The 26,004-nt window shown below is 38.3% G+C and overlaps 1 protein-coding gene across 2 annotated transcripts in view; it reads left to right on the top strand.

Moving 5' to 3' along the window:
* LOC146000467 (deubiquitinating protein VCPIP1-like) overlaps positions 1–24,857 on the top strand; it is a 77,814-nt gene extending 52,957 nt beyond the window's left edge. For both annotated transcript variants that reach the window (XM_083138127.1, XM_083138128.1), the window contains exons 11-16: positions 1,665–1,810; positions 9,688–9,990; positions 11,636–11,803; positions 16,809–16,950; positions 18,458–18,657; positions 23,070–24,857. In XM_083138127.1, coding sequence (XP_082994253.1) covers positions 1,665–1,810; positions 9,688–9,990; positions 11,636–11,803; positions 16,809–16,950; positions 18,458–18,657; positions 23,070–23,783 — 1,673 coding nt within the window. In that variant the 3' untranslated portion in view covers positions 23,784–24,857. The remainder of the gene's footprint in view (positions 1–1,664; positions 1,811–9,687; positions 9,991–11,635; positions 11,804–16,808; positions 16,951–18,457; positions 18,658–23,069) is intronic.
* The last annotated feature ends 1,147 nt before the right edge of the window (positions 24,858–26,004 follow it).

The raw sequence follows: 26,004 nt of genomic DNA, 5'->3' as shown, positions 1-26,004 counted from the left end.
AATTATAAGATATTTATCGATATATCAGATCGGTAATTTTACTGATACACCCATACACTGATATGCCTAAATCAGCCGATACCGATAGAGTACTAATTGATCCCATCCTTAAAAAAATGGAGTAAATTCTCAGAATACACATACACATACACTGAATGTGAATATGAGTGTGTGGAAATTCATATGTCACCAGGTCATAAAAATGTTTTTATATCTACGAGATATTGCTAGATTGAAAACTATGTAAGAGAACTTTATTAATACCAAAATGAGCACTTACTCTGCTGTGACTGTAGCATGTGCTCATGAACACCTAAATTTTTTAAATTTATTATCACACTTTCTCTGTTTTCCTTCATGGATATTGTCAGATAACCACAATAGAAGTAAAACAGTATCCAAATACAATTCTTAGCCAGGACATTTGTTCATAGTGAATAGTGTTTTTGCCTTGTTGTACATTATCCATTGTCTAATATGTTTTTAACTATACTTGTTATTATTAACACTGTGTTTCAAGATAGCACATCTTCAGGTGAACAAATTTCTTTTTGCCAGTGGTGTGGATTGAACTTCCGACAGACCTGTGATTTTACTGCAAATCCGGTGCTCTAAGCAACTACTCCACAGTGCATTGCACTTGTAGTAAAAATCACTGGTATGTTGTACATTTGATCCCCACCACCAGGAAAAAGAAATTTGATCACCTGAAGATGAGAGAAGAGGTGATATCTCTCGAAACATTGTTTGACTAGGTATAGTAAAAAGCACCAGATAATGGGTAATGTCTAGAGGCATGCATATTTCATTTTTGACGAAAACACGAAATGTGAAATAACACATTGTAATGTTAATTTTTCAATTTCTGAAAGGTGTGAGGTGCATTTTCCTTTCCCTGTTTTGTCACAGAATGGTGCAAAATGAACTGTAAGATGTGAAATAGACTCTTAAACCCAAAATTTAAAATTTATTTACAGACGCGACACTGTCTGAAGTCAGAATTATCCTGATAGTTATGCAATTCACGGAAAATTGATTAATTCTGATGTAAATGTTTGAAAGCAAAAGTGGACCCCTTTATACAGGAATAAACTTAATATTCTGGTAACGACATAAATGTGCTATTGGAAGGGATATGTTTATTTTGTGTAATAAGTGGAGTTTTTAAATTAAATTTGGGATTATATTGGCATTTTTAAAACTAAAATTTTGTTTTTTCGTACATACTGCTTTTTCACTACTATAACAGCAAAATTTTATTTTATTTACTGCTTTTGAACCCGAAATTGGCTGTTTTTCTACGGAAATTGTGCTTTTTTATTTACCAAAAATATATGCATCTAGTAATGTCCAATTTACATTGTATGCTAATGTAAAATCATTGTCACTAACATTCAGAGCATAAAGTGAACTTAACACTTTTCATTTGTTTTATCATACTTTCCATGCCTACTTTATGCTGCCTAATCAGGACTAGACCTACCATTTAAAGTGGAATCTTAACCATTGTGCAATATATCCACCAGGGCTCAAACCCAGGGTTCCTTGATTTCAAGGTGATAGTCTTACCAATAAGCCACCGGGGAGGCATTTTGCTGTAGAGAGCAGGTAGAAAAGTAGCCCTAAGTAATGAAAGTACATAGTAACATGCATGTTCCTTGCAGGTGAATTTGGGAGTGAGCGTCTGATGCAGAGCGTGGTTGAACAGATTCTCGAGCAAACTAAGACCCCTGAGGAAGAAGAAGGAAGCACAAGCAACGAGAGAGAGCATCCTCATGTTCCAGAGAAACTCTTCGTTCCAGGTCCAAAGGTAAATAGTGAAGTTTTAAGGAGTAACCAGTTGCTTGTTTGGTAGTGTTATGCTGACCTTCATGGCAGTGGTCAGCAGAAATTAAAAGTCTCCGGTTCAGACCCTGGGTAAAGGCATTTTGTATGTTCCATTACCTATTTTGTCAGTTCATTGTCCAAATTAACCCAAGAAAGACCAAAATAGAAATAGAAGTAGTAGTGTTTATAAGCTTATTCACAGAATGCAAATTTTTATTGTAGTAGTTCTTATAGCAAGGGTGAAATTTTTAGAAAACCTGGGAAGATTGGGACAATTGACATATAATTCAAGGAATCAGTGTGTTTGCACTGAATGTGATTTTTTTTTATTTATATGCACAGGATTGGAAATTGAAATTCTATATCTAGATGACATATTCAATTCAATGGCAAAGAGTCAGATGCCAAATCTGTCACATAATTTAATGTACTATCTTCTTCTACATATATATATATAAAAATGGATATATGTGTGTGTTTGTTCTGGTATAACTCTCGAACGCCTGGAGCAATTTCAAACAAACTTGGTACACGTATGACTTACAATCTGGAAAGAAATACTGTGGGTGTAAGACACCGCTAGCACCCCTAGGGGTGGGGGTAGGAGGGGGTGACATGTAAAAATAATCGAAAACGACGGATATTAGTGTGGAATAAATAGTTTTCGGGGTCGCTAAGATGAATAGTGACACTCCCAATGCCGTTCAACTCCAAGACATCCCTAGGGGTGAGGGTGGGAAGGGTGTGACATGTAAAACGACCGATATTAGTGTGGAATCCATAGTTTTCGGGGTCGCTAAGGTGAATAGTGACTCTCCCAATGCCATTGAACTCCAAGACATCCCTAGGGGTGAGGGTGGGAAGGTTGTGAGATGTAAAATGACCGATATTAGTGTGGAATCCATAGTTTTCGGGGTTGCTAAGATGAATAGTGACTCTCCCAATGCCATTGAACTCCAAGACATCCCTAGGGGTGAGGGTGGGAAGGTTGTGAGATGTAAAATGACCGATATTAGTGTGGAATCCATAGTTTTCGGGGTTGCTAAGATGAATAGTGACTCTCCAAATGCCATTGAACTACCAAGACATCCCTGGCATCCCTAGGGGTGAGGGTGGGAAGGGGGTGACATGTAAAACGACTGATATTAGTGTGGAATCCATAGTTTTCGGGGCCGCTGAGGTGAATAGTGACACTTCTAATGCCGTTCAACTTCAAGTTCGTTTTTCACTAGTTACGTAGAATTCATTATATTCCTGTCTAATAGAAGATTGCGATAAATAAATACTCGGGCAACACCGGGCAATCAGCTAGTAATATATGAAAATGGATGTGCGTATGTGTGTGTGTGTGTGTTTGTTTTTTTCCGGCATAACTCTCGAACGCCTGGATCAATTTCAACCAAACTTACAAATCGACACACAGGTTTCCTTCTGTTGTCCGGACAAAACCTTTGGAACCAATTTGGCACACACTTTCCTAATCTGCAAATTGTCTGACACAATTGAATGCACACTGGATATCGGTGAATTCAACTTTTCTACTATCAATTTTAAACACTAAGAAGTCGATCAGAGTCCAAGAGTTCTTTCACTTTTGCCACATTTTCCTCATTTCGGCTTGTTAATGGATGTCCTGCACGTTGCTCGTCCTTGACATCCCCCCCCTTTCTTCTTTAAACTTCTTGTGCCACTCGAAGACGCATAGTTTGGACATGGCATCCTCCCCGTAGGCTTCACAGATCATGGCAAAAGTCTCGGCATCGGATTTTTTTCAGTTTAACACAAAACTTGATTTCATGCCACTGTTCAATCATGCGCTGCATCTTGATTCCTGACGACACCACAAATCAGCTGCTCACTCCGAACACAATCCACACACTGCAAAGATAAAGAGGCAAGTGAGCTGGGTCGCGTTGTATACCTGACATCCTCCACCAACGTCCCTGCCCATGGAGACCACCCTTCACCCCCTTTCCCTTGGCTATATTTTTTGTATAGATCCTGTATATGTTTTGTGTATACCCCTTGTCCTGTGCGTATGTGTGTGTGTATATATATGTGTGTGTATATATATATATATATATATATATATATACACAAATAATGAAGGAGACAGTAAACACTTACCACACGAATAGAAATAATTCAATATTTCGCGATCTGAGTCGCATTTTCAAGAAGGTAGATAAAAGATCGACGACACTTTGAGTAGAGGCACAGAATACTGACCGTAGCGTCTCTACGGTCAGTGTTGCCAGAAACAGTTGAAAGGAAACACAAAATACTTTAGCCAGTGTTTACTGTAAGGTGGGTGGGTAGTTTCGGGGAGGAGAGGAAAGAGTTACTGGTTGGCTAGGTTGAGTCCGGGGGGTATAGTGGCGTGCATGCCTGCTATATAGGCCCTTTCCCATCGCCTGCGGAAAGATGTGTCAGAGCGGGGGGGTAAAAGGTGGATGATGGCAACACGGAAGCAGTTATTGAAGGTGGTGTTATGGCTGTTGGTATGGATGGCAACTGTGAAATCGGAGTTTTGGGTGGAGGAACGGTGATTATTTATCCTTAGATTCAAGGGGGTGGAGGTTTCGCCTAGGTAGAAGTTGCCGCAGATTTGACAGATGAGGGTGTAAATTAGGTTGGATGAGTGGCAGGTGCCCTTAGGGTGAAGGGTGAACTCACCTGCCGCTGTAGGGATCAGGAGGGTGGGGGAGGTGATGAGTATGGGGCAGGTCTTGCATCTGGGTTTGTTGCACCTGTGGGCTGGGGGAAGGGGTGCGGAAGGGGTGGGGGTGTTTCGGACCAAGATGTTTTGGAGGTTGGGGGGCCGACAAACCTAACAACCCCGGGAGACCCATTGTGTCCAGCTACAATTCACCCACTGAACGCATTTCAGCCTTTCTAGACTCTCACGTCCAAGCCCTGCCCTCCTACCTCCGTGACACCAACCACTTCCTCAACATCATCCAAAACTTACCATCCCTACCACCTAACACCATCCTCACAACAGTTGATGTCACATCCCTTTACACAAATATTCCCCATGCCCATGGACTCCGTGCCACGGAATCATTCCTTAACAGCCGACCCAAACCCCACAATCCCAGCACTCACTTCCTGATACAACTAGCCAACCTTGTACTTACCTGCAACAAGTTCTGCTTCGGTGACCAACATTACCTGCAGATACGTGGCACAGCTATGGGTACCCGCATGGCCCCCTCTTATGCCAAACTGTTCATGGGCAGGCTGGAACAGGAATTCCTTGACTCCCAGCAACTGAAACCACTCCTCTGGCTAAGATTCATTGATGACATTTTTCTCCTCTGGACACATGGCGAACCCTCCCTCACAACATTCCTAAACCGACTAAATGAGTTCACCACCCTCAAATTCACCTGGTTCCACTCCAAAGACCAAGTGACCTTCCTCGATGTGGACATCCACATTGCGGGAGACCACTTGGAAACATCCATACATATCAAACCAACCAACCACCTAAAGTATCTCCACTACTCCAGCTCACACCCCTACCACACCAAAAAAGCCATCCCATTTTCCCTTGCCCTCAGAGGCCAGCGCCTCAACTCATCCCCCTCATCCCGCCAAAACTACAACCTATGCCTGCACCAAGCCCTAACCAACCGTGGCTACCCCTCCACCCTCATCAACAAACAAATCACTAGAGCTAACTCCCACAACCGCACCAAACAACCCAAAACCAACCCTCCAACTCTGATCACCCAATACCACCCTCACATTACGAAAATCAGACATACCCTCCACTCCCTCCTCCCTATCCTGCACAGTGATCCCGAGACCAGAGACATCTTTCGGGAAAAACCTAGGGTCGTCTTCCGTCGCCCCCCCAACCTCCAAAACATCTTGGTTTGAAACACCCCAACCCCTTCCGCACCCCTTCCCCCAGCCCACAGGTGCAACAAACCCAGATGCAAGACCTGCCCCATACTCATCACCTCCCCCACCCTCCTGATCCCTACAGCGGCAGGTGAGTTCACCCTTCACCCTAAGGGCACCTGCCACTCATCCAACCTAATTTACACCCTCATCTGTCAAATCTGCGGCAACTTCTACCTAGGCGAAACCTCCACCCCCTTGAATCTAAGGATAAATAATCACCGTTCCTCCACCCAAAACTCCGATTTCACAGTTGCCATCCACACCAACAGCCATAACACCACCTTCAATAACTGCTTCCGTGTTGCCATCATCCACCTTTTACCCCCCCCCCCCCGCTCTGACACATCTTTCCGCAGGCGATGGGAAAGGGCCTATATAGCAGGCATGCACGCCACTATACCCCCCGGACTCAACCTAGCCAACCAGTAACTCTTTCCTCTCCTCCCCGAAACTACCCACCCACCTTACAGTAAACACTGGCTAAAGTATTTTGTGTTTCCTTTCAACTGTTTCTGGCAACACTGACCGTAGAGACGCTACGGTCAGTATTCTGTGCCTCTACTCAAAGTGTCGTCGATCTTTTATCTACCTTCTTGAAAATGCGACTCAGATCGCGAAATATTGAATTATTTCTATTTGTGTGCTAAGTGTTTACTGTCTCCTTCGTTACTTGTGTGTGTATATATATATATATATATATGAGATTATGGTTGGATCTTCATTTAATTTTATTGCAAATCTTTTGTCTTAGACCCTGTTAGAGCAGCAGCATGCATTCTAGGTACGCAATGCCTACCCACAAGACAGTAAGAAAAAATAAATATTTTTTTTGCATTCCCTGAACATGAAAATTCGACAATTATCGCTCCGAAAGTACTTCCACTGCAAGAAATTCTGATATCCGCACGAACACGCTAATGCCTGTTTTGAGTCGCCTGGATGCAGTCCTGAATGATCCCGATTGTGCCTTCGACACTGTCCGCACCCATCAGATCCACGTTTCTGCCTATTTCCACGAGCAAACACAGCTGCTTCTCTTGAGTACCCTAGAATTTCGGAAGGCAACCCCATTTTTTCGGGTCTGCCCGTGCTCGCCCCCTCCTACGTTTCCCTGTTCAAAGCACAGAGTTCTGAGAAGCCAGGGTACCAAGGATTTTGACAGCATCTGCAGTGTTGGTAGTAGTCAACATATATTTTTATTCTGGAATGTTTAGCTTACTCACACTTAACAGCCGCGCGTATATAGATCACTGTTCGATTGCAATAAAAATACATTACAAAAAATGATTGCTGAGAGGAGGGCAAGAATATTCTGTGATAGAAGACCATATTTAATATACGCGTAAACTATCACATATAAACTATTTATGTAAGATTAAAATTACACTAGCAAGGTTTTTGTGTTAGGGAGGTGAGGATAGCAGAATGGACTGACCGACTGAGGATTGAGTTTTGCGAGTTTCACACAGTACTCAGAGTATGAGCGGTAGCGTCGTCGCCTTGTATTCAAGGGGTCCTGGGTTCGATACCCGGGGGAGGCACATAGTGGTTCGGATCCCACTTTAAACTGTAGGTCCAGTCCCGATTAGCCTTACTATGCATAAAGTGGACTTAAAACAACAAATCAACAATCAAGAAAATCAGAGTATGAGAGTATCTATCTGTTTATACCATTCCAGAGATCAACATTATATTTAAGTTCATTTGCATTTCAGCGTAGAAGTTGATGAGGATGGATGTTGATCAGGGTGCAAAATCCTGGGGGGGGATGGGGGATTTCCCCCCACCAATAATCTTGACCTGAAAAATCCCCCCCCACCAAAAATTTCCGGGGTGGAGAGTTTTTGTTATAACAAACAAAATATAAGAAACTACTTTTAATTTAAAATATACTTTACTAAGAATAGTTGTCAGTATTGAATGCATTCTCTCTCAAGAGATCGTTATCAAATCTACATCAATATGCACAATAAAAGTAAAACAAGAATGCAAAACAATAATAACTATGAAATTTAATTGATTTATATTAACCTAAAGCACAAACTAAACATAAACGTACACATAATAAAACCACTTGAACTATTTCATAATTTATTAACATCTTTAACCAGTTGGTAAAGAAAGTAACTTCTTTGCAATATCTGATATGTATAAAAGTAACAAATTAATTTTCTTTATGTAATTAATAATAATAATATTATTATTATTAATAATAATAATGATGATAATAATAATAATATATTTTTAATTGAGTAATTTATTTTTACTTTTATTAACATTACAAATATGTATATTGTATAATATACACATATGTTTGTGGAGGAGGGGGTTTGAAGATGAAGAACTTTCTCCCCCCCCCCACCAGTTTTTAATGATTTCGCACCCTGGCTGTTGACTGTTGACACGACAATATGAATGAATAGAAAAACATAAAACCTTAAGTAAACTCAATGTTACTATGGGATTCGAACGAGCCCCCACCCCACCCCACTCCCAGAGTGGGTGGGGCATACTGTATATGGATGGCATATTGTGCCCAACTTTTTTTTAAGCTTTTGAAGTGTGCTGGGTTGAATACCATTGTATGCTGACTTATTTTTCTCGTGAGTTATATTATCTCCCTTCTACAAAATACAGGGTGATTCTTTATGTGGTTTACAACTTCAATAATTTATAATTATTTATTGGAACCACATACAGAATTGGTTTATATGTCATTATGCAGCAAAACACTTCAAGTTTTTTATTAGAAATCTGTTATGGTTCAATGTATGCACCGTTGGTCATCCTGGACACATCCCAACGAAAGTCAATTATCTGCCAAACATTAACCAGCATTTCAGGGGTAACATTAGCGATGGCTGTTGTGATGCGATCTTGAAGTTCATGAAGATTCTGAGGTAGGGGAGTGGTGTACACCCTATCTTTCACAACCCCCACAAAAAAAAAGTCCAGTGAAGTGTAATCTGGAGACCGTGCCGGCCAGGCAATTGTCCTGTCCACTTGTCTGGGATAGACCGGTGGCGCCGCATGTGATCAACTCCGCAACTACACACTACGCGAGTCAAAACTTGAAGTGTTTTGCTGCATAATGACATATAAACCAAGTCTGTATGTGGTTCCAATAAATAATTATAATTTATTGAAGTTGTAAACTACATAAAGAATCACCCTGTATTTCGTCGACTGGCAACTCAGAGTCATTCATCCACAAGAACGCGTGGTGAAGTGATAAAATGAGGGGGTGAGGGGGGGAGAGGATTCGGGTGTTATTGATGACATTCTGGACATACATATATCTTACCTCGTTACATTTGGATCTCTCTGGTAGCGTTCAAGGTTATATCGGAGATTCCTCGTTAATATTTCAATAATATAAATCCTATTAGTTTCCGTGTGCACAAAGCAAGCTTTAAATAACATCTGCTTCCCTTAATATTCAGAACATGTTCCTCGTAAAAACGAAATAATTAAAAAAATGGTGTGATTCTTTATTCTCAAGCTTTTGTGTGGGATAAATAAAGGTCTTACAAAAGGGTGCAACGATTGATAAATGCTGCTGTGCCGTTCCAAAAAGTGATTCCTGTTATTCATGAATGATACAAGGATGATACATTTTCCATTACAGAATTTTGTAAAAAGTAATTTTCTGTATAACAATGGACTTGGGGGGGGGGGGGTCTGACCCCTCTAACCGCCCCTTCAGTGTGTCCATGTTGCGTACCCTAGTCTAAATGTCACCGCACACCACTGTGTTAGAGGGTGTAAACGTTACATTTATAGTGGATTATTTTACAATAAATTCTGCCTTGGTCAGCATTTTGAGTGTTTTATGAATCCAAAAATTTTAAATTAAACCTGTGATTTCTTATGATCCAGTGCTGTTCTTACGAGTACATTTCTACATACGTAGAAAAAAGCTACAAGTTCAGTTTTAATTTCTAGATACTGCACAAAGAAGAGCTTGGTGTGAGCAAGACTGAGAATGTAGTTCGGCAGCAGCTCGAGAAGGGTGCCAATGAGCAGCAGAGAAGACTGACCACAGAGGAGGAGAGGAAAAGGATGAGTAAAGAACGAAGCCCAACCAAAGGGACCGATGATGATTCCTCAGTGGAGGACTCAGTGATTCACCATGCAAAGAAAATTGGCATCAGTGCTTCTTCGCATGGTGCCGTGGAGGTAAAACCTGCTCAGAAGCCACCACCCAGAAACAAGCTCATTCGAGTGGTAACATCGGAAGGCAGGCAGGTTAGAATTGATTGTTGCATAACTACCCACAGTATACTCTGTCTTGTGTATCTCTCGAGCAAGCAAACAAAAACTTGTCTCTGTGCAAGTAGCGACACGAGATAGCTCCACCAATGAACATGATTGTGTGTAAGGGGAAAGTGACTGCCTTTGCAGCAGCTTGTACTGCTCGCTCTGCCCACTTGACCCCCCCCCCTGCCCTTTCATCTCTTGCTATGCACAGCCTTGCTCCATAGATAGTTGGGACAGAGTATAGTACAGGAAAGTTGTAACGTACCAAATGTATAACAATTATTCTTTATTGATAGATTAAAAAATTATCACTTCTGAATTTCCTTCTATTTGCTTGAAGCTATGTATAGTACCCAGACATTCTATGCAGATTATGGTGTATAATAATTCTGTGGTCATTGTTAATGTAAAAAGCATGTAATTACAATTGTGGTAAACTAAATTATATGTTACATTACATATAATACACAATGCGCATTAAAAAAAGGACAAAAAGAATTGTGGCAACACAGTATTAGTGATTGCAAGTACATACATATTCACTTCGTTTTTCAACATAACCATTATTTTCCAAGCACTTTTGGTACTGTGGAACAAGTTTTTTTATACTCTGCATAGCAGTTTCCAACTGCTTTTGTTCAATTTGATCTGTGAGAAAGTGAATGCGATCACACATTTTAGTCTAAATGAAATGAGGAATTTAAAGACTATGAATGTATTTTAAGAAATGTAAAATACATGAGAAAAATAGCTCAAAAAAGTCTCCAAACTTTTTTGCCACCCTGTGTGTATGCACTCTTGTGTGTATGTGGAGGGAGGGTGGATGTGTTGGGGTGTACTCTAATTTTCTTCCTTTTACTCATAGTATGACTATTAAATTCAAAGTTTTAGCATTCATTATCAACTAAATATAATAAATAAATTTTTCACATTTGAGTATCAATATTATCAACAGACGGAAGGCCTGGCCAGGGGCAACTTTCTTTTCCCATGGCTTGCAAACTTTGTCATGGAAGTCCTTGAAATGATAATGTCAGAATCACAAATACACACAATTGATCTCCCACAAATGTGTTCTCATAATACACAAGGAAGAATTCTTGAATTGGAACACAGTTCGTATTACAATAAAGGTCACAATTGAAAAATAAGACCCCCACCCAATTTTTATTTATTTATTTGAATACAATGTCTGGCACTAGATTTATCCACAAGAACTGTACGCACTGCATCACAATATGGATATCTGTTGAATCAACAATATTTCCAGTTGGCAGCAACCAACATCCATTCGTGGTTTCTTACCCTTCCAATGTTGTTCATAGCTCAGTTTGTAAAAATAAATAATTTAATTTGTTCAGTCTTTTTTTATACCTGTTCCAAGGTAAGCATGAAAATAGGCAATTGCTTCTACAGTTCATTGTCAACTTGTAATCAAGGTGTTCTGGGTTTGGTACCCAGTTGAGGCCCATGGTAGTTTGAATCTCACTTTAAATTGTAGGTCCAGTCCCTATTAGCCCATCTATGCATAAGGGTGATGTAAAACAAAAACTACAGTTATTTGGTGAGAATTTCCATTTCAAGTGCAATTGGTAACTAATTGCTTTTTTTTTTTAATTCCCTTTCTTCCCAGAACTGCATCACCCTCCCCATCAATGCAAGGTATGGCGACCTTCTGCGGGTGTTGGAGATGCAGATCGGCTTGTCTCGTAATTCCATCTCAAAGATCACTTACAACTTCCCACCCCAAGAACTCAAGATTCCAGAAAATGATGATGAAGATTACATATTACCATTTCAGGTATGAATTGTTAGTAAAATTTTATTTAGTAAGAAATGTCAATAGTTCTACAAATATCAATATTTCAAGCCGATAAATATATATATGTTAAACCTTAACAGAATAACAGAAATTTATTTTTAAAAAGATGGTATAGTGGAACCTTTATTTTGCATTTTTTAGGAAACCAGAGGAAATAGAAAGAACTTGAAGGAAAATATAAAATCCAGGAAAATTTTGTAATATGTACATCAAAATTCAAAATCATTGACCCAATTTTGTATGGTAATATTTCCTAAACTCTACATTGTGTCTGAATGATCTACATAACATTTGAAAGAGATCCTAAATCCTAGAGCACTCACTACAAATCAGCCATGCAGCCTGTCATGAAAGCAGAATGGCTCACAAGATTTTTTGTGTTTGTGAATTCATTAAAACTCAGTCTACAACTGCAGTGCATTTTGCTTTTCGTCTTAATTTCAACATTGAGCCTCCAATGAGGAAAAGCATTTGTCATTGTGTCATTTGAATTGCCAATCTGAGTAAACATGCTGTCTGTATAAAGGCAAAAGCCTCGGCTGACTGCATGCATCAGAGAACACAAGATGAATTGAAGAGCGTTTTGTGCATAGTCAGTGCAAGTCAATCCATAGAGCAAGTAGTGAGTACAGTCAAATGCAATTTGAAACTTTAGGTTCTTCTGTTTCAAATGTTATGCAGATCATTCACATACAGTGTATAGTTCATGAAATATAGCCGTATGAAATAGAGTCCATCTTTTTTAATCATGCTGTATATTACTTTCTTGGGGCCACGAAGACTGGATTTCTAATGTAGGAAAAGAAAAATCTGGAGTACAGTGTATTTCATGCCACATGTCATGTTAAAAACAGACAAAATCACAGCATGTGCCTTGTTTTGTCCTCCTAATTTTCAGGTTGGCCTTGATCATTGTTCAGGGATGGGAGAAAAAACTCAAGTTGTGGAAGAGTTGAAATTTGGTTAGAATAGCTAAAATGGATTGAAAAATATAAAAACTTGATGTACTCTTCATGCTCTTTTTAGAAATCTATTTGTTAATATATTTTAGTGTGTGTTAAAAGTAACATTTGGAAGAATTATAGCAATTGCTTCTAGTGCCAATCAATAAAATTTGAAGTTCATTGTTTAGATTTCATGCACATTCCAAAGTCACTTCTTAATGTATATAACCAGGTGACTACAGTTGGTTTTGCTTTCACATATTTAGATATTTACTTTACATTAGAAGGTCATGTGAATAATCTGTTTGTATTCATAAAAATAATAACAAAAGATATAATTTTTACACTAAATTACAGGTTACTTGTAGATAGATCAGTAAGAAATATGGGTAATTTTACTGCTTCATCGATATTAGAGCTGAGCCGATATTTTGACCTCATAATGATACCGATGATGATACTCTTACCGATTCTCACAGATGCCGATACTTAGGAACTGAAAGAATTGAAGTAGTTAAAATATTTGAAGGAATATGGAGTAAAACATGGTGACATCCAGGTTTCAAGATATTGAATGTTGATGTTTAAAGATAATCTGAGTTACAAATTAAAATACATTTCTAGACTATTTACAGAAAATGAGATTCACTTGTATGTTTACTATCAGATACAGCTTCAAGCTGACTTATTATGTTAGTTCCATAATATTTTGACATTTGACTTTTTATAGCAACCATAACAAGTCGTAATAAAAAACTAACTAAAAGCTATTAATAATTTTATTCAATAAACAATAACATGGGCTACTTGTTCTAAAAAGTTTTTATTTTCCTGTCATGATTTTTTGTTTTGTCTATGACAAATGAACATCATTAGAAAAGTATATTTCTTTGTTTTATTGCATTAGTATTTTAAAGAATAGGTTCTGAATGGTTGTGATTAAAAATTACTTCCTTATCTCTATATGGAGATCAATTTTTGTAAAAAATAATATATATTTTTATATGAACAGTTCTTCAGCTTCCCATATCTACTTCACACACACATAAATCGAGGCTCTATTTATTACTTCAATTTTCGATTCACAAATGCACCTCTTGATACAAAAGAGAAACACATCTGTGTTGTGTATCCAAATTGCATACAATTGCAATATTAGATTTCTGCGATTCAATAAGCAATTTATACACGAGGTTGATTTCTCTATCTTAAAGACAACAATTATGTTCCTTGTAGCTTTCTGTTATATTTTTCTTTAACTTGATATATTTGTGAAGAATGACGTCAAATGTCCATAGGATTTATATAGCTCTTATGGATTAAAATAGTTATAATGTCGAACCCAGAAAACACATTTGGAATTAAATATCAACAATAAAAAAATTTGCTCTCATCGAAGTGACACAAATATAAATATGAAAGTTAATTAAATTACAAATAAGTGATTAGGTCGACCATAGAAGTATCATAACTTCTAAAATTCACATTACGGATATGAAAGAAATATTTGATTAAAAAAACTAAACAGTTCCGAAGCATTGATACGATTCACAGGATCATATCACATATTCCTCAAGTGTAATAATTTTTTTGCATTGCATGTAAAGCATGGTATCTTAAAGCAGCCTTAAATGCACATTCTCAATTGAAAATTAAATGAATTTCTATGTGACTACAGTTGTTGTTTCTCTACTGGGACTGCAGTTCATATCCAGGTACAAGAGTAAAATTTATTTCGAATCTGCCATCATGAGCACTGTTGCATGTAAACAATGGTATCTACAGTAGATACCACATTTTACATGGAATAGAAAGTACGTGGCCATGCACAGTTTTACACTCATCTGCATCCTCTTCATTCTTTTTCTGTGGTACATATTCCGGATCAATATGGGAATCATATACACTTTCTAACTCGTTCCCATCTTCTCTGTGACCTAAATACTCGGGAACTTTCTGAGACACGTTGCAATTCAGCAAATGTCATTTCGCCACCATCTTTGCTACTTACCATACTTTACATGAAACAACTTGTATATACCATAACTTCAAACATGTCTAGCTCTGTCATCTGTTGAAAGAAAACACTATGAGTAAGGTTCGACTCCATTTACAACGAACTAACTACATGATGTGCTTTGTAACTCAATAATAATCAAAATGTCACTTACCATGTTTTTACTCCCGAGCCCTTCATTTATAAACTTTAACATACACCATATCAAGCAAGCAATGTTTTGCTTTAAAATATTTATAATAGGAATTGACCTATATTATATTTTGGCCAATACCGATAAATTTCCGACATAAAATTATCAGTACTTTTACCAATACACCTACCGATTAATCTGTTACCCTTAATTTATACAAGGGTCGTTCAAGGTTGACCGGGACTTTTATTTCTGCAGAGGAAATATGTAGCAGAAGAAACACCAAACTATGTCAGTTTTTCAAAGTGTTCTCCGTGCGCGCCGAGGCACCGTTGCCATCGTTCTGGCAGCTCCCGAATTCCTTTGGCGTAGAAAGAACTTGGTTGTTGTCGTAGCCACTGGAGGAAATCGCTCCGCAGTGCTTCGTCTGTCGTGAAATTCTTCCCTCCCAGATGGTCTTTAAGGGGTTCAAACAAATGATAATCACTGGGGGCTAAATACGGACTGTAGGGGGGATGGGGCAGAACTTCCCAGCGCATGTCGGCCAGAGTTGTTGTTGTCACATTGGCCGTGTGAGTGCGGGCATTGTCATGGAGAAGAATGACATTTCCAGACAACATCCCAGGTCTTTTCTTGCGAATGGACTTTCGTACAGCACCACTCAACAATGTGGAGTAATACTGGGCATTAATCGTGCTTTCTTTGTCCAGAAAATCCACATGGATAACGCCCTTCATGTCCCAGAAGACACTTGCCATGATCTTTCCAGCGGACGGCTGCGTTTTGCTTTTCTTGGGGGGCGGGGAACCTTTATGCCGCCACTCCATGCTGCGTCTTTTGGTCTCTGGGGTTGAATTGTGCAACCATGTTTCATCACACGTGATGATGGATTGCAACAATTCATCACCTTCTGCTCGAAACCGATTCAGAAGCTGTTCACAGACTGTCCTGCGTGTCCACTTCTGATCGAATGTCAGCTGGCGGGGAACCCACCTTGCACAGATTTTGCGGAAGCGTAAGTGGTCGTGAATGATTGTCTCAACACTCCCGACACTGATATTCACCTCGGCAGCAATATCCCGCACTGTTACTCGCCGGTTCTCAAGAATCATTTGCTCAACACGTGCGATATTAACTGGTGTGACTGCAGTCGGGCGAATGTGTCCATGCGCTTCATTTGTCACCAGCTCCCGTCCTTCGCGAAACTGCTCACACCATTCGTACACTCTTGTCCGCGACATCGTTTGTTCACCATACTGTGCTTGCAATCGTCTGAAAATCTCAGCTGGTTTCACTTTCTCCTTCACGAGAAATTTGATTACACACCACTGCTCCACAGCCACAGACACACTGCTTGCCGCCATGTTCGCTGCAACTGCTGCGCATGCGCGAAATACGTCATGCCGGGTGCTAGTTACTTGCGAAGGAATACATTACGTCACCCGCACGTTTCATCATGATCCGGCTATTCATCGATTTTTTACGTACGAAAATCCCGGTCAACCTTGAACGACCCTTGTAATTTCATGTCACAAAAGCATTTCATCACAAAATACATTTCTCTCCAAAATGGTATTACAAAAAATAATAACAATGATGCATTTTGCATAACTTCCAGGATATTCCAACTATGCTAAAATGACACGTGTCATTTTTTTGGACTCCGCTATCCACATGGACTCCAGAAAAGAATTGGTGGGTATTGGTTATTAAATTTGAAATGATACTTTGAGGTACTGATACCACTGGTATCTGCTGATACCGATACATTGGCATCAGTATTGGTTCAGCCCTAATAGATATGCTTATATCGACTATGCTGGTGAACTACCAATTAAATTGACCCATCCTTAATACATAGCAAGTGCATAATATACATTTATATTGCAGAATGGAGAACGAATACAGGTGAAAATTGCTAAGGAGGCTTCAGATACAGAATCTATGGATGTTGATGGCAGTGAATATTCAGAAAAGGATGAGAAAATTGAAGAAGCAGAGCTAGGCAGAAAAATGGATGAGATCCACCAATGTAAGCAGATTGAAATGCTGATTCACAACAAATATGTATGTTTTGCTCATGGCACAAGCTTCCTCTGGAAGTTCAAAACTGTAAAGGATAATTTTTTGCTCTACAAAACTTCAGTCATTGATATGACGTGTCTTTCATTTTTTAACTTGCCTGGGAAAGACCCAAATAATTTTTAATCTTCAGAGGCCAACAGAGATGTATATCCAGCCACAGGTTAAGTTTGAGTTTAACACTTTATGCACCGGATTGGACCTACAATTTAAAGTGGGATTTGAACCACTACGCACCTCCACCAGGTATCGAACCAAAAAAAAAAATAGTCTGATTAATCCATTCAAAATAGTTCTCCGTGTAATGCATAAATGTTTTAGAAATTACACTCGATCAAGGGTTGCCCATAGAATGTCCGTTGGTCTGTTGGTAGATAGTATGATCAAAAACAAAAAAAAATGACCTAGTACAAAGAAAATAGGACGTGTGAATCTCCCAGCTCGTGAAAGAAAGGTTAAGAATGGCTTTTTTCTTCACTTAAATGCCTTTTAACTCGTGGAGATGGTAATGTGTACTGGTATCCAGCACATTCTTTACCCCATATTTAATTCTATTTTATATATTGATGGGGGCATCCACAAAATCCTCCGATTCAAAGCAATATTTCATTTGCATATGTACTTACAGGAATAACTGTTTGTCCAATTTGTCGACAAAGAAATTCCTGTCATTTCATAAATTTCCTAATTTTGTTCCCAAGCCTCCATTGATGTCCAAGTCCAAGTAATAAATTAGGAACAGACCTAAAAGAAGGCATTATAAGAAAACAATTTACAACATGAATTTGGATACCAATAATAAAGAAAATACTCTCAAATGGCAACATGTAGTGATAAATGTCCAAAAATTGTCATAAAAAAATAAGGCCTGATAGTTGTGATGTTGCGTGTTTCAGAACAGATTCGTCAATACAAGTGTTTTTCTTCCTATTCCTGTCTCCTTGATGGCATAGTAGGATCATCTTTGATTTAATCAAGGCATCCTACATTCGATACCTGGTGGGGGCATATAGAGGTCAAACCCCTCTTTAAACTGTAGGTCCAGTCTCGCTTAGTCTATCTGTGCATGAAGTTGGCTTAAAACGCAGTTATTCTTCCTACTCCATTGGTCTCATAATGCAAATGAGAAGTTTGTGAAATGTTACATGTTAAAAATACTCAGTGTGCTATGTACCCAAACAGTAATAATAATAATATTTTTCCTTATCTGAAAACCAAATTAACACTTCATCTGTAGTTGAATCGGTATCTTTTGATATAATTTAAAATAAAATGTAATACAAAATGGAATTATTTAACCTGTAATGATAACTTTTATTGATGAAGAGGTTTTCTCGGAACATCAACTAGGTGATTGCCTATCTAGAAATCACCTCTTTGATATCCCGAGAAAACCTCTTCATCATTTGCCACCAGCAAAGCTTCAGGAATTATAATAACTTGTATTGTGGTTACAGTTTTTTCAGGGAATGAAGAATTGGATACGGATAGTAAAGCACTTCTTCTAGCAGCAGTTCTCTCCAACTGCTCCCTTTGGGAGTACGTGCAGAGCCACCCAGAGTACTTCAGTCATGGTGGGGTGTTCTATCTTAAAGCAACTGAGCAGGGCCCACTGGTTGATGGATGTTGCTACCAATTCCCTGTGCTTCCAGACAAGGTGAGTATCAAAGTACAAAATAGCTCTAATATCCTTCACAGGACTGCTTCTAAAGTTGCAGTGTTCCAAGAGACTCTCTAGAACTGATTCAACCCAGGAATTAACCACTAACCATATAACTATTTCCACTTTAACACGTTAAGTATTCATACTCACTTATGAATAACCTCTTCTATTACTAACCCCCCTTCTTGTTCCCTCATCTTCGCAGCCCTAATCTTGCCTGAAGTATCCTGGGAACCTTATCCACTCCGATGTTTCCAGGAAAGCTATCTCCCATACTGACGTCTTTCCCAGTATGACCACTTCCTGCTGGCACCTCAGCTAGATCACCACTCTTCTCATACTATCACCTTAATTTACCCTTCGATCTCTATATTTAGCCATATAGTTTTTTTTTCTTTCCTCTTTATTATTATTTTTACTAATACTCACATTTAGAGTCGTTAACTTATTTAATATCCTTCAGAATTTACAATCTTCATCCACAATATGCATGAGACATTAACCAGTTGTGGGTTATCGACTCAAACATGTACAATTGAAAGTACCAGTAAAGAAGGAGGGAAAGAAAAATGGCGAACCGAAATTCTGCGGATCTGATGCCCTTGTTTATTTTAAAGACACCAAGTGCCTAGCCCTGAATGTATGCAGGTGGAGGTTTGCCATCTTCAGGGGTTCTCCCCTTTTTCTCTTACTCTTGATACATTACTTTTATTTATATCTTCAGAGTAAGAGTATCAGAACTCGTTACGTTAAAAAATAAACTATAAGATGACAATAACCTGTATAAAAGTTGCAGTGGTCATTACTAACACATTTTTAACTAATAGCTAGAGGCATGCATATTTCGTTTTTGACAAAAACATGAAATGTGGAATAACACATTGTAATGTTAATTTTTCATGTTATGATGCGAAATGAACTGCAAAATGCAAAATAGACTCTTAAACACAAAATTTAGCATTTATTTACCGATGCGATGCTTTCTGAAGTTTGAATTATCTGTGTGTTATGCAATTCATGACAAATTTATTAATTTTGCTGTAATTCTTTAAGAAGCAAAAATGGACGACTTCTTTACACAGGAATAAACTTAATACTCTGGTAACTACATAAATGTGCTATTAGAAGTGTTCCGTACCTTGTACATCTGGAGCCAACATGGTCGCCAGAATATTCTCTCTGAACAAAGTGCCTAGTTAAAAAGGTGTGAATAGTCTGTGAGGAGAGAAGCAATGTGATGTAATAGGTATTGCAGGTTGGCTGCAAGTAATGTATATTTTGCGACAAATACATCAGTTCGATGTAATTCAGTGTCTTATTTACGTGTATTAGTCTACCTACAGCATCATTAACCTTCCTGGAAATGCTACAAACAGCGTCCGAAACGAGAAGAGTGTTTCTTGTTGGATCACGGCCATGAACAAGAAGGGATATGTTTATTTTTGAAATTCAGAATTATATTCACAGTTTTAAAACTAAAATGACATTTTATTTTATTTGCCACTTTTAAACCTGAAATTGACTGTTTTTGTACCAAAATTTGTTATTTTATTTACCAAGAATATGTGCCTTTACTAATAGGGGTCTGAACGAAAATAATGAATTTCAGTTAGAGAAATTTTATCAGACATGCTACCTGAACAGATTCATAAGCTTTCAGGAGAGAATCATGTTTCATAGACGTCAATCAGTGTGTGCTATACTCCATAACGAAAGGGTCAACAAAGTGCTCTGAGAAGCCAGAGGTCCTAGGTTCATGGATGTATCATGGTGTATGCCCAATCACCATTTCATCAGTCATCCTCGGGCATGTAAGGGTTGTCTTTAGAGGTCACCCAAAAGTCAACCTGAATTCCACATGGTACACCCTGGAAACTGCAATGTTGCAAACCAGCAAGGCTCTGGCATCTTTACCTATGGCCAGTATAAATCTGTAGGGCTGTGTGTTTCCTCTGTTCTCTCCCTTTGCAGCCCCAACTTTTAGTATGGGTAAGGTGATTTTAGTCCTCAGAGATGAAGTTTTGATTGTTTATGGAAAGGGCTGGAACCTGTGTAATGTAACTGGTGCAAAATAACCCAAGTGTTGACATACCCAAAAATTTTATTTCAATCAATCATTCATCCTCATCATCATAATTAACCCAAGAGGTAGAAAAGTGCTGTAAAAAACAAAATACAGTGCTTTTCAGTCTGTGGAGCAGTGGGTAACGTGCCGATCAGAATTAACTTGTCTGTCGGCAACTGGAACCGCTAGCTATGTAATGAAAAGAGCTTGTACAATTACATTGACAGTTACAATTAAAATGAACACATACCTTGTTACAAGAAGTGTTGAAAATGTTGTTGTCCTGCATCCACACATTTATGACATCTTTCTAGGAAATTTTTGTTAACACGTATCAGTTCCTCTTCCAAAATTGCATCAATTTCTCTCCTGATATTTTCTTTTAATTCTTCTAATGTATGGCTTCAGGTTTAAAAGCTTGGTAGCCTGCCATGCAGACATCAAGAAAATGTCTGTTTCTTGTGCAAGGCACCGGATGGATTTGTGAGGAGTATGTTTCAATCATACTCCAATATCGTCTAGTTTCCCCTCAGTAAGCACACGCCGTTTCACCCTTCGCTTCTTAGCAAGAACAAACCCTGTTTCCCTAAAGTTGTTCATAAGTTTTCGAACACTGTCTCTGTGTGGAACAGGAACATCTGGGAATTCTGCTGCAAAACGCCTTGTAGTTTTCCTACAAGAATTCGTAAATACGGAGAAACTAGTACTCACTTTTATCCGCGAAGCTGTTTTTTCTTCTTTTTCGATTAATTTCAGTGGCCACTGCCACCATCCTCGTTGGAACTTGCTGTACTTGTGAGTACTAGTTTCTCCATATTTGTATACTACCGCGTCTCTCTTTTCCCAATTATGAAGACTTCGTAATGACATGAAAGTCGTACATTAAAATTCATTGTTTTAAGATGTACGTATAGCGTGGTATTATTAGATTGCAGAAAAGCACCAGTAGTACATAAACTAAACACATGCAAACTGGACACCACATATCTGGATACTGACGTGTCCAGTGCCAAGGTCAGCGTTGAGCTGTGGGTCTAAATGTCGGCAGACGTGCTCTCACTGCCTGGCATGCTAGCTGGCGCTCCATGGATGACTCGACCATGAAATGCACTGTAGAAATAGAAACAATCTGTACATGTAAATTCTCTTGTGCCTAAAATTTCAAATAAAAAGATGTATGAAAATCGGCCGAAATTGACACAACGGCATCGGCAAAAACCCGATATTTAAACCGGTACAGATTATACTAGAGTTTTTACCTTCTAATAAGTTTTATATTCTAGTTTTGTAAGATTTATTGAAAATTTGGTTATGAATCGTCATTATTATAGAGTTTTTGTGATAAAATTATTCCAAACTCTCATTCAGAGGATCAACCTAACTCAAAATCAGAAATAAAACAGTACATTGCTGAACCAGGATCTGCTGTTGTATTGGAAATTCAAAAATGAATATTCAAACCTGAAGCAAGTCCTGAGAAAATACTTGGGCATACCTGCTGCATCAGTGTTCAGTGTTGCTGAACAGATTTGCAATAAGAGAAGAAGTAGGTTACTTCCTGAAGTGCTTCTAAAACTCGTGTTTCTGAAGTTGAATATGGCAGAACAGGAATTCATTTTGCATTTCAAAGAACTGCTTGTGTACTAATGTTTAATCTCTTGAGAATCCATGTTCTTCTTAGAGGTTCGCGTAACATTTTGTAGATGCAAATGTACATTCGCATCTCTTGAGAATATATATGTATATACATATCATATGCAATAGAAATGTACATAGCAAATTTATTTTTGTCATGCTGAAAATAACATCCCATTTCTGTTTAATAATCTTATCTATTGGAATCAGTTAAATATCGGCATCGGTATCGGTTCCAAACATTATCGGTGAGTACATCAGCATCGGTAAATTTTCAGCTTCGTCACATCCCTAGTTTGAACATAACATATAACACATTTCTTTCAATAGAACTTACAGAAAACAGTACATCAAATATGAAATTTTCTCTGTCCCTCTTTGAAGCACTACAATAATATAGTCATGACATTGATGTTGATCCCACTGGTGGTAGGAATTGTGATGTCTTGATGTCTAATCTTACAATAAATCCCCTCTTGACATAATCTCCAATGAACATAGTAAGGAAGTGTGTATTAGTTGTAAGGTTTTTAGTGTTATTACTGATGCAAAATTGAGGTCTTGTTTTTAAAAAGATCTTATCCTTTAACTTACCAATGACATCTGAACTATGTGTTTCTACCATGTAGTATTCTTAAATCAGTGCAGTATAATCACATTGTTATTTTCTGAGAAATTAAGCAAATACTTGTAATTTTCATTGCAGAAATTCCGCTACAACAAAGATAAGGATCTGTTGGAGTTATATGTAGAACCATATGGATACTTCACAGTCCAAAGTGGCATTGAAGAAACCGTGAGAGATTTGCATAACATTTTTGCACGTACACGAAACATGTCCCAGAGTGGTGAATCAAGCTCAGGATTCAGTGCGGGAAGCAGTGGTGTGGTCAACAGTGGAAAGACACCACGGGGACCAGCATTTACGGGACAAGGTTACACGCTAAGCAGTAAGTTTGGTGGAAAACTGTGTGAAACCAGTCAGCATTCTCATACCGGTACTAGTTCTGTACAAACTGAAACAAATGTAAGTGCCCATCGCGACATAATCAAGTTGGGTCCAGGTATCTCAGTTCTAAAACCACGCGTCGACAGCTCCATAGGCAAAAAGGAGGAAGCGGTCAAGAAAGATGTTCCACTCTTCAAATCTGCGTTGGTGAACGATTCTGTGGAGTCACCCCGTGCAACGTCATCTGGCGAGATCTCCCGTGGCTGTGATACAGAATTGCGACTGGATGGAAACGTTTGTGAGGAGAGGAGAGAAGCTGCCGAAGCACAAACACCGAGCACTGAATCTGGACAATCTGCGAGTGCTGATGAACCAGAAGCGAACCCATCTTTGCAGCACGAAGGCTTCATGGAGGCCGAAAGCACTGATGAGAAATTAGCTGATAACTCGGAAGAGATGCAAGAGAGTTGAAACCAGTGAGCATTTTACAGTATTTGTCCAACCCAGTTTGTAATATAACGGTGCATTTCTCAAGACTGTAACTTTAAAAATGAAAATGTATATGTGCCTTCAAAATCAAAATTATATTTTTTCTTTCGTAGTCACAAACAGTATTCAGAAGAGGGACAGCTATATGGTCTAGTCATTTCTTACTCAATTTTTTTTATTATTATTGAAAAGGAACTTCTTTCTGGAACTTTACAGAAGAGACTAAAATCAGCAAGCTTTATTTATTTTTCAAACAGATATGTGCAAATTATTATTTCATGTTAGAGGCAAACCAGATGCAAAATAAATATGTTGTGTAAGATTGTGATATATATGTTGAATCATGTAACAGACATTATTTTATTTGTTAAGATATTGAAGCAAAAAATAAGCATTTATATAAGGCATAACTTACACCACATGCTATCATTTCACTAAGTAATGAAGTCTATTTTTACCATGTACTTACTGTTTTCCTCTAGCTATCACTACATCGTGTGGTTTCATCAGAAGATAAGACAGAAAAAGTTTAAAACTTGGGGAGGTAAATTGGGTTCAAAAGGTTAAAAGTGCTGGTCACTCCTTCCTACTCCACCTCTGGCTGGCAACTGATGGCTCCAACTCTGTTGGATATCTTCAGAGTTGTCAGCCAATTTTTCGTCAGTGTTTTCGGCCTCCATGAAGCCTTCGTGCTGCGTTCAGTTGTACATGGCAAAACTGGACTTCATTACTTAATAAGCATTTATATTACAGATAAAATAATTTGTTATTTTTCTTAGTGCATTACAAGGTAACACAGTGTGATCTTGGCTATGTGGAATTTCTGTATAGCATGTGTTGGAAAATGATGAATTCATTCATCATTACAGTTTCCCTGTGAAAATAGGTTTATTTCCATTTTTTGTAATTGTATCATCACATTTCATGAAAATATATTATTTTTAACAATGTATACATTAAGATTCATATATTAATATGTAAATATATGTATAAGAGGAGGGATATTTAAAATGGTATAATGTAAAATATTCAAAATAAAATTTTGTCCACATGTCATTTTTGTACTTTTATAAAATTGGATTACCTCTATGCAAGAAGACAGTAATTATTGAAAACAATTTGGAAAATTAACTTCCATGTAAATTAGGGAAATGTTTGTGGTATTTTCATTATTTTGTGGAATTATTGGTACAGAGTGGTCCAAATGTCTTGTCACCCCCTTAAGTTTCAGTGAAGTTGTGTATTTACATTTCACCCGCAATTACACGAAAATGATGGTGCTTATACTGACACTGTGGATGCGTAAACATCCATCCTGGTGACAGTCAGTCCATCAAATCTGTGAGTTTATTAGAATACCTTATGCTGTATTGGATTATTGTGTTATTAGATACTTATGTAGGGGTGACAAGACATTTGGACCACCCTGTAGATTGAAAATTTTGAATATGAACAAGGAAAAGTAAAAAATATTTGCAATGTGGAATTTTTTTCCTCAGTTGGCAACATTGCTTCCTTAGAGTAAACTATTGACGTATTATGAGGTGTACTCACTACTGGTTATAATTGTCTTGTTTGTATCCCTTTGCTAGTAGGGAGGGCCATTATTTCAAAAAATAAATCATTAAAAAGGGCATAAAATCTGCAATGATTATGCGATTAAATACAGTAATCTCACAAAAAGAGCACTTTGGTCATGTTCAACATGGGGCCTTCCTCGTGCCATAGTGGTAACGTCACTGCCTTGTAATCAACGGGTCTTGGGTTCGATACCCGGTGGAGGCACATAGTGGTTTGGATTCCACTTTAAACTGTAGGTCCAATCCCAATTAGCCCCTCTGTGCATAAAGTGGACTTGAAACAAAAATCACATTCAACAAACCATTTTCTCAAATGCCTGTAGCATTGGTCACATTATGCACTACAAAATTTAACATCTCACTATGCGAGAGCCTGGCTTGGGAAATGAAGTTTTGGGGCGAGACTTCATATAGTGGAAGGATACCCTTTAGGTATTGGTATGCCAAGGTACTAGTGTGCACTAGCCAGCTATTTCAGAGGGAAAAAAAGCAAAGTTTCCAAGCTTTCACAGTGACCCACATAGGCAAAGATATTGAACCCAGAACCTTCAGCATGTGAAACTAATACATTACCACCAGGCCACTTGGTAAATAGATCAATATATTCAGCTCATGAGACATTC

Source organism: Lepisma saccharinum, chromosome 16, assembly GCF_977018435.1.
Source record: "Lepisma saccharinum chromosome 16, izLepSacc3.1, whole genome shotgun sequence".
NCBI classification, from domain to species: domain Eukaryota; kingdom Metazoa; phylum Arthropoda; class Insecta; order Zygentoma; family Lepismatidae; genus Lepisma; species Lepisma saccharinum.
This window is presented reverse-complemented; position numbering and strand designations above follow the sequence as displayed.